The 10,575-nt window shown below is 38.6% G+C and overlaps 1 protein-coding gene across 1 annotated transcript; it reads right to left on the reverse strand.

Annotated features, from left to right (window-relative positions):
• Nucleotides 1–7,067: 7,067 nt before the first annotated feature.
• LOC123538804 (cytochrome P450 1A1-like) lies at nucleotides 7,068–9,850 on the reverse strand. Its single transcript, XM_053529898.1, has 4 exons — nucleotides 9,485–9,850; nucleotides 9,125–9,246; nucleotides 8,579–8,650; nucleotides 7,068–7,689 (listed from the first exon to the last, which is right to left on the reverse strand). The coding sequence occupies exons 1-4, from the start codon at nucleotides 9,848–9,850 to the stop codon at nucleotides 7,473–7,475; spliced, it is 777 nt and encodes a 258-aa protein (XP_053385873.1). The 3' UTR covers nucleotides 7,068–7,472.
• Nucleotides 9,851–10,575: the final 725 nt, after the last annotated feature.

Below are 10,575 nucleotides of genomic sequence, written 5' to 3' on the forward strand. Positions count from 1 at the left end.
ATAACAATACATAGTCACAAAACCTGGCCGTTCCTAGAAGCCAGTATTTTCAAATTGATCTATGTTATCAAGGCTAAGTGTAATGTTTATAATGTAGATTTATACAAACGCTGTATCTTGTTGATAGAAAATAAGGCATAACGTCTGTTTTATTGCAAAGGAATATTTTGCAGAAATTGCATATTTAAAAAGTGAACGATTACTAAAAAGCATGTTTTCCCTGAAAATCGCTCTTTAGTGTTTTATTTTGGTCCTTTTCAATATTATATTTTAGTTCTACTTTATATATACCCCATGGCACATATGTCAGCTATATAGTAATGTTATTTCAAATGTCTTGCTGTATACTCTTGTGTCACTATGTGATTTGAGCTTAATAAAGGTTATGTTATTGTTGTTGTTGTTGTAAGCATGATATAAGCATGTGTGTACAATTATGTGCTTGGTTAAAATAGTAAATACATAATAAATGTATAACCAAACATAGTGTGATTTTGTTCTACCTCTACTGGGGGATTTTTAACAAATAACTGTTACTATATGACAGTTAATGAAATACACAGTTAAATTTTATATTTCGTGAAGTAAAATACATATGGTAAGGAATTTTTAAACAATATGACTATCTAAATTGAATACAAGCACAGGCTAGTTCATTAATCGTGATAATGAATCCATAGTTTCAATATATAAAACTTCTGCCTTACAAATAATGCTAATAATAAAATATATATATAAATACATATCTAAAAAGTATTTCATTTCAAAAGTTTTCATTTAGATGTAATACTTTGTCCTGCAGGTAATGACTAACAATGTAGACAAAACTGTGCGTGAAATACACGGAAGCATCGTGCATAGTGTGGCTCCCTAGATGCAGGGTTGTTTTCTTAATAAAAACTGCAAACGTTTTGTAAGCAAATTTTAAGCCTCTAAAATAGCACATTTTAAACTTATGGCTAAATCATACCTATGTTTGTAGCAAGGGGGAATACAAAATGTCATCGAAGAAACAACCTGCTGGAGTTACTTCCACTGTTAATGAAGAAAACTTATACATGAGAAACATTAAGGGTGGGAGCTACTGAGTATAAAAAAATCTATGGTTGCATATTTCTGCCACGAGACAGCTAGGTAGCTATCGCGATACTTCAAGCAATTATCTTGATAAAGCGAAATTTTCTGAAAAGATTATGTTAATAGTGGAAGGTTTCCTAGAAATATTATTGCAATAATTACTTTATTATCTATATACCTTTTGTGTTAGTGCCCACAACTGTCATTTATTAGCGAGATAAGCCATCTCGATACTTTCAGAAATTTTCTGAAAAGTTTATCGCAGTAGCCTAAAATTTCCTGGAAATAAAAAACATATCAAGAAAAAATGATTTATTGCGATAATATTTCAGAAAAGAGTACGACGTTACTGGAAATTTTAGAATATCATCGTGATAATTACCGAGCATCTCGTGGCAGTTCTAAGCATTAATGCGAAATTTTGCGTTGAAATATTTTCAAAAAATAAATTAAAAATATCTAGAAAATGTTATTAATTGCCGAAATGGGAAGTTTACGATATTTTCGTCATAGGTACCTAGCTGTCTCGTGGCAGAAATATGCCACCATGAAGAAAAAAACAACCTGCTGGAGCTACTTCCACTGTTAATGAAGAAGACTTATACATGAGAAACACAAGGATGCCAGCCAGTCTACATTGGGCACTGTGAACATAGCAACCGCAAACAGAGTGTCATACATCGCAAAGCAGGCCGCCATTCAAAGTAACCCGGCAGTGGGAAGATATACACATATAATTTAGATAAATGACGAACATAAAAAAGATAATTTTTATCATAACGAGAATAATATGACAGAATGATGTGTAAACAATACCATTATAGAGGACAACAGAAAACAAGACAAAAACACTTATATCAAGACTCGTAAATTCCACTATTAACTATAACTTGTCTCATGGAGATACATTGAAAGTGATATTCACCGTAAAAAGTGATAATCACCATAGAAAATGATATTTACCATAGAAAGTAATATTCGCCATAGAATGTGATATTTTTGTAAACAAGCTTGAACGAGCTACTTTTTATCAAAACAAAATCATGTATAGATATACGTTGTGCATTCGGGCGTAAATTTACTTTTAATATTGAACTAATCCAAGTAAAGGGGTGCTATAGTTTACTGAATACATATTTTATACATAAAAGGCACCAACCAATCGGACGTACTAAACTTGTCACGTTGGCGCAGTAGGTTAGAGAGAACGTCGCATACAATGTATTAGGTGTAGGTGTGGGTTCGAATCCCAGAAAAGTAAGACTATTTTTTTGATAACTATGTCCAACTTTTTTCACGAATCCACCAGTAAAAACCTGTTCTCTGCAAGTAACTGCCAACTTCCCCACATGAATTATCAGAGGTGGAGGACGAATGATTTCAGAGACAATATCTTTTATCAAATCGTCACGGAGAACATAACCCCGCCCGAGGATCGAGCTCGCGACCCCGCGATCCGTAGACGATCGCTCTCCCTACTGAGCTAAGCGGGCGGGCACGAATGGGAAAAATGAAGAAAAATAATTCAAAACAGTAAATATTGAAGCCCATGCAATAAAATATGTTACGTACTTTTTGAATTCTGATTCATAGTACAAAGAAATCCACTGAAGTGTTACTTTGCAGGTTATACTCAGGCTCTGCATTCTCCTGGCTAGCTGCGGAGCTTTACTGTTGATCAGAGCTTCAATGACAGACAGTGCATCTGTGAAAAAGACGACTGAGGAGCTTTCTTCTGCCGAGTCTTCAACCATTGAGACGGCCTTCATGAGTGCTTCAGTCTCTGCCTTATAGTTGCTGCAGTGTTTTCCTGTGGCTGCATGTAGTGTTTCTCTCTTGCCAGATGGGTATTGAATGAAAACTCCTGCTCCTCCATCTTTGACGGCGCATGTGGCTGATCCGTCTGTATAGACATGAGTCCATAATTCCGGAGGATAGTCTTCATTGATCATAGCAAGTGTGAGGCTCTTCCGAATGCCTTCATCCTCTTGCTTCCCGCGGTCAAGACGAGGAACAGCAAGTCTCACAGTCACTGAGGACAGATCATTCGCTAGTGGGTTTATGATGTCTTCACTACCCAAGGGAGTCGTTGGAATGCTCAGCTCAGTTTTGAACTTTCGGTTGAGTTTCTTTGCCTCATGTACGAAGCTGCTACGTTTGAGCCGATTCTTTGTATAACCATCTAGCTTGGCTTTCATGGGATGGTCTTGAAAAGACCTGAACTTCTCTGCTTGAAGCAGAACCTTTGCATGTCTTCTGTCTTGTAACGGCTGTGTGCCTGTTAGCTTCTCCATGAAGGAGATTGGTGTAGACTTTGTTGCACCTGTCATGATCCGCAATGCTTGGTTCTGAACCTTGTCTAAAGCCTGTTGGTTAGTTTTGGCAGTAGTGGACCAGGCAGTTGAGCTATACTCTAAATGGGGTCTCACTGTTCCCTGATATACTGTCTTGAGTATTTGCTCATTTGCTCCCACGTTGTCCAGCAAGTTTGCGCATCATGGCAAGCTTTTTACGGACCTTCCCTTCTGCTTGACTAATGTGGGGCTTCCAGGTTAGCCGTTTGTCAAAGGTCACTCCAAGGTATTTTGCCTCGTCTGCTTCAATCAGCGACGTATTTCCCATCTTGATTTTACCCGCCCTCTGCTTTGACGACAGGGATAATAGTGTGGTGGACGATTTCTCTGTATTGATCGATACACACCAATCTTCAGCCCAAGCTGAAAGCTTGTTGATGGCTTCTTGCATCCTGTATGTGGCTGTAGTGGCATGTTCTTCCTTACACCATAACACCAGATCGTCAGCGTAGAGAGCAGCCTTAACTCCTTTCGGTAGTTCAGACACCAGATCATTGATAAAAAGCAAGAAGAGTGTAGGGGATAAGACTCCGCCTTGTGGGACACCATGACGCAACAGGAACTTCCTACTGCTGGCATGTTCTAAACTGAATCTTGCTGTCCTGTTGTGGAGGTATGACTTAATCCAACCTCAGCATGTGACCTCCTACTCAGTCCTCATCAGCTTGACGAGGAGTCCATCAGTCCAGACTTTGTCAAACGCCCTCTGCAGATCAATCCATGCTGTAAGCATGACTTTCTGCTCTTGGAAGGCATCCTCTATCTCTTGTGATAGATAAGTGGTCTGGTCCTCAGTGGAGCGGAATTGTCTGAAGCCAGCTTGTTGCGTTGCAAATAGGTTGTTAGTCTCCATGTACCACTTCAGGCGTGCATTCACAATCCTCTCCATGGTCTTTCCAACACAGCTGGTTAGGCTGATTGGGCGGTAGCTTGCAGCTTTCTTTGGATCCTTCCCTTTCTTGTGGATGGGGATCATAACTGCCTCTTTCCATATCTGTGGAAGCAGTCCTTGTGTCCAGCTGTAGTTGTAAATTTCCAGGAGTTTGCAAATTGCTTCAGTGCCTAGATGGGTCAGCATTTCATTTGTGACTCCATCTGGTCCAGGAGACTTCTTTGTCTTCAACTGCCTAAGAGCTGTCTGTAGCTCATGTAGTTTAAGGCCCTGCTTCATGCATTCTGGTGTCACTTGGCTTGTTTGCCTTTCCCTTTTTTCTCTTCGGGCTTCCCTTTGCCGTTCCCTGTTGATGGGGATGTTGGAAACATCTTTGTAACCAGAGGCAAAAGTGTTTGCCGCTTGTTTACCCGTCAACAGTTCACCATTCTCTTCCAAAGTTACTGAGCCTCTTCCTGTTTCTTCATCGTTCAGCTGTCTCGTCAATCTCCACAGCTTTTGGCCATCTCGCTCTAGGTTGAGCGAGGCTGTTTTGTTTCTCCAGCTCTTCCTCTGTGCTTCCCGTTTGTGCCTGAGGAATTTGGCCTTGGCTTGCTGTAGAGAGAGGTTATTTTCTTGTGAGGGATTGTTTTCTGCTTCCTCCCTGGCTTCTGATAACTTTGCCTGTAGATTCTCCAACTCATCACTCCAGTAGGGCTTATAGTCCTTTCTTGCTCCCCTTGGAATGGCGCTGTAAGCAGCCTTAAGTATACTGGCGTTGAAGTCTTTGACAACCCGGTTGATGTCTCTACCTTCCACTCTGATGTCTTTACAGAGCTCATCACTCAGACTTTGGTAAAAGGTCCATCTGGCCTTCTTGTAGTTCCATCTGGGGATGTTAGATGAAGTAGAGGCTATACGGTCCATAGTGAGCTGGACTGGGCGATGGTCGCTACCTCCTAGTTGTTCATTGACTTCCCGCTTGACATGTCCATGTATGTCATCAGTACATAAAGCAAGATCAGGGGTTGATGTTGTTCGCCAGCTTCTGGAGTAAAAAGTTGGGGGATCATCTGGCTTGTTGATGAGGGTTAGCTTGTTATCATCTTGCCAGGTCTCCACTTCCTCTCCACGTTTATCCAGGTGGCCATATCCCCAGCTTTGTGAGTGACTGTTAAAGTCTCCTACAATGATGAACCTGGTTTCATCAGTTGTAACTTTGTCAAGGGACAGAGCTTTGTCATTTGGAGAGTATATGTTCACAAGTTTCAATCTGAAATCGTTCTTTCTGAGGCTCAGAACTTGGAACTCGGAGTCATCCATATGCGTGTTGGTCTGGACAGCGCTGATGTTGTTCCTGACCAATGTCATGATGCCTCCTTTTCGTCTGCCAATTCTGTCACAGCGGAAACACTGGTATCCTCTGACTTTGAAGGATTTCTCTGGCTGTAGGTGAGTTTCCTGAATGCAACAGACATTGATGTCTTTCTCATGGAGGATATGCTCAAGTTCAGCTTTCTTGTTGAAGACACCCTCCGCATTCCAATGCATCAGCCTGAAAGGTTGATGCGGATTGGTTCTTCTCCTTAATATGTTCCTCCTTCTTCTCTTTGCATGTTGTGGATTGAAGGAGGGACTTCCAGTAGCTGTGGGTGGACTCTGTCGAGGCTCAGAGCCCGGCACTGAATCCCCCTGGAGGGACCTCAGAGATTCAGCACCACTTTGGTGAATACCGGATGGCTGTGTAGACATAGCGATATTGCATGGTGCTGTGGTTCGTTAAGAGAGTAAAAATCTATGTTACAAGTACATTGCTCTTTTATATGAGTATTCGTAAACTAAATCACTGTTTGATAATATAGGCCTCTGTAAATATGATCTTGATCAGGTCCATTAACTTGGATATTAACCTGATCATCATACAAAAAGTGTCTGCAATTATACAAGATAACAGACAAATAGATACGGTAAAAACTTACCAACATTATACAGGACGAAAGAAAAAAAGAGAGCAAATTTCAAATAAACTTAGGTAGCAGGGTTCACTTCGAATTTTGGCCCCCGTCAATATTTGTTATAATTAGAACTTCGGATGTCTGTAATTTAAGGTGAGAGATAATGATTGGTAATTCTTTAGAAAGTTTAAACAGCCGATACATATAAAGTTCTGATGTCAGTTGTAAAACTTGTTGTATGAATCGATGAGTCCCTTCGGCGCGGGAAATTCAAGTCATGCAAGGGTTCCGTGCTTGTTGATTGATACTCAGGAACATTTTTGCTATTTTGTGAAAAAACGAGATGGATGGGCCACCATTCCGTTTATATCATGTAGTTCAGTAGGGACTATTAAATTGAGAAATGCAATAAAATTGGGCATTGTTTCTGCAGCGGGATCATTGCAAGCTGTTCAAAAAGTGCAAAATTGATGATTTTGGCTTGCTGTTTTTAATGGATGGTGTAAAACTTTCGTTTTAATAACTTTCTGTATTCTTGTATGAGAGTCCTGAACTTGTCATTAATTTAAAGCACAAAACATGCACGCAATTTATAAAATGGCTACCCTGATTCTGCTCATTAGGGAAGTGCAATATTGCGACTCACTACATGTAAGCCTGTCCGTGCCCAAAATTTTCGAATCTAAGTGTACCCTGCTACCTTATAGCTTCCTACTCAATCCTGTATGTCTTTTTAGTATATGGACATGTTGTAAATGGATTGAGATTTAAAAAAAACATTGTTTAAACCAAAGAAAAACGGTAGGTAAACACTATACAGCATAACAGAAGAAGCGATAGGTAAACACCACATTATACAAGACAGCAGAAACGATACGAAAATACTTGTGAGAGCGGATTGCATAAGCTTCAGCAATTGTTTGATGGTTAAAAGGTGCAAAATCGTGCGGAGAAAAGCTCAAATTTTATAATTAAACATGTCATCAAATATATATGCAAAATTATTTGAAAGTTAATCTACCAAGCCACGTGTTATACAGCTATGAAAGAAGACGCCCCGTAAATCATTCCAATATAATGCATCTCGTTTTGTTATAGTTAGCCGTCCTATGAACTAATTATCTAAACAGTTGTAATAGCTACGTATTTATTATGATATGTCTATGTTATTCTTGTTTTCTCTCCAATGACCGTTCATAAGAATATTCAAGACTATCAATATCTTTCCTCTGCTGTACAGAAAAATGGTTTAGACCGAAGTGTTACGGTAGTGTCAAAGTTTTCCAGATTTCTTGCATCGCATGGTCCAAATTTTCCTGGGCATCCTACAAATTTCCACTTTCCCAACAGTGATACCATATACAAGAAATATCTGGACCTGGCAAACTGCTCTCCCAGACATTGTCTTCTGCCCACAGAAAATGGAATCCAGCTGTAATGAAATAAATCAAACATACGTCACATATTAATCGTTACCCTGCTAAATTTCTAAAATGAACTGGTCCATCATTCAATTTGGGCAGTACCATTTATTAATCAAAATGGTGTTCACACACACACACACACACACACACTAAAAATTTACTGACTGGTTAGCAAACAGTACGGACCATGATCAGTCTGATCTTGGTCATTATGATCGCAAAGGCAAATTCATCTTCCACTAGCAGACTAAAGGTTCAAGAGCTTTGCAGACCAGGTAGTCAAAGGTATTGCTAAGAAATATCTTTTAAACATTAATTTTGTATAACATTTTTAAAACAAAACAAAAAAAAAACTATGGATTTGCAAAGAAGTTTTTCTAGAAAAGTCATTTTTGCAAAAGGCAGCTTTTGCCACTGACCGTTTCAACGCGGTGCCCCATTGTGTTCCTTTATTTGTTCGTTTTGTCCTCGTGTGTTTTCTTTGTATGTGTTTGTGTATGTGTTGATAGTGTGCACATTGCGCATTCCCTACTGGATATTTATCACTGTTCTTTTTTTTAAGAAACATGTCACGATTTATGTACGTGTAAGAGTGTATATGCAGCCAGAACGAGATTTGTCAACATTCATAAAAAAAGAACGTACACGCGGTGTCGCGAAACTTAAACAATTTTGGAGTAAATGTGCAAAATTAATAGATTTTCTCATAATTTTGACGCTTGCAGTGTCGCGAAACTTACCCAGTTTTGGGGTAAATGTGCAAAATTAATTGATTTTCTCATAATTTTGATTGTCAGAAAAAAATGTACGGGTTATTTGGACAGGATAAAGGATAGTAATTACACAAGGTTGACGATTAAACCTTTAGTCACTTTTCCTCAACTTGTATAGAGATACTTGTATGTAGGAATAGCCATCTCCCAAGAACGCAGCGCCTCCCCATCCCCCATCCTCCAGCCCCACTCCACCCTAGAAAACAACAACAGAAACCTAACGGATATGTACTAAGTACTAAACAATACACACGCACTCACAAATTCATAGACAAAAAGAAATGAATAAACAAGGGAACGGTTGGTGACAGAACATAGCCAGGGAGCTTAAACCCGTTAGCGAACGTGCTTCTTTACATTACAATGATTTCTCTGACTCGACTTCAAGAAATTAACACAGGTCTTGAGACACCTGTATACACATGTTTAATTCTGCTACTTAGTTTCTCATGTTTCATTAAGAAAGGATTTTATCATAAATTTATGTTCATACAGGGTGGGGCTGTTATAAAAATATCACGTTTTTGTTATTTAATTGTAGGTATTTTTTCTTTTACGTGTTAATATACACTACACAATATGACCTGCTTAAATCGCAAATTAAATTCAAAGGACAGTAAATAGGCGGCATGTAGGTGCAGTATTATTGGAAAGGAACACATACTTTTTTCAGACAACATTATCCCTGGGGAGAAGATTTCCATCAGCATCTAAAAACCGTTCAGGGCGGAAATTCCACGGGTCTCCCCATACTTTGCTATCGTGGTGGACACGCCATGTGTTTGCCATGATCTACAAAAAATGCAATGTTGAGATTCTGTTTTTGACCATAATAGGAGAATTGAGAAAATGGGTGTTTACAAAAACGCTAACCGTTACCTGCAAGAAAGAGATTCGAACAGATAATACTGAGGTAACTGATTCGAAGCTTTAAAAAGATTGAATTAAAGTTAAGAAAATGAAACTAAGAAAATTAAGACAATGAATTATAAAATAAAAGACTTTTAAAAATGCTTTTATAAGAGTGTACCATTGTTCCTTTTGGTATGTTGTAACCCTCAAGATTAATATCTCGTGTACAAACGCGGCCTGCAAATGTTGGTACCACCGTGAGCAATCTGTGAACTTCAAGTTCTAAAGCCTCAAGATTTGGACAATTAATCTTGTCCGCTAGAGTTGGTTGACGGTCTCTGCCAATGTGTTCCTCAATCTCCTTAAACAACGTTTCTTGATATTCTGGATGATTGATCAAACACAAGATGGTACTGGTAAAAACGGACCACGTTGTCACTATACCTGTGGAAGAAAGGTTTAGTGAATGAGGGACGTTTTCTTTTTCGAAAACCTCAAGTAAATAGTACATGCTTGAAACACTTTCTTTCTCATCATCAATCATCCTACGGCTCGAAATGATATCACTGTATCCATACCATCGTTGTAGCATAGAATGACTGATTTATACGTGAATAACGTGCAGTGAAGTTTAATCAAAAGAGGCACTGTGTGACATATAAGATGATTCATGCACTCTTTGTTCTAGGTAAAATGTAATTGTTTGCATTTTGCCAAGTATCACTGTATCACTGTTTCTTAGGCTTTTAACCGTATATGGTGTAAATTTTCACGGCTTTTGATGAAGTCTATGACTGATTAATGTCGATCTCTTTTGGAAATGAAGACATCACATAAAATAAGAAGACTCACATAGCTTTCTGTTGAATCTGATGATTTAATAAACGCATTAGTAACTGCAAATACATTTACATTTTTAATGTTGTTCATTTGCTCTTTTGACATTTCTGTAAACAGAATGCCTCAGATGTTCCTACATATTTTACAAATTACAAACGTGTTCATGTATAAATATTAAGAAATGTGTTTCTTAACTTAATTTATATATATGAGGTGATGCAAATCAATTTTACAGGTCTTGTAACACTAAAGCGGTCACATCGATAGGTTTCCATATTTTTTCTAAAAGCATCAGTTATGGTGCTGTAATCCCGACAGCCGCTTTATTTAGTTGGTGATATTCTTATTTCAGAGAGGTTGAACTTGCAGCATTTTGTCATGTAAGTCAGAGAGAAAGAAAGAGAGCAATTTAATGTAAGATGCCGCTAC

This window comes from Mercenaria mercenaria, chromosome 18 (genome assembly GCF_021730395.1).
Source record: "Mercenaria mercenaria strain notata chromosome 18, MADL_Memer_1, whole genome shotgun sequence".
Lineage (NCBI taxonomy): Eukaryota > Metazoa > Mollusca > Bivalvia > Venerida > Veneridae > Mercenaria > Mercenaria mercenaria.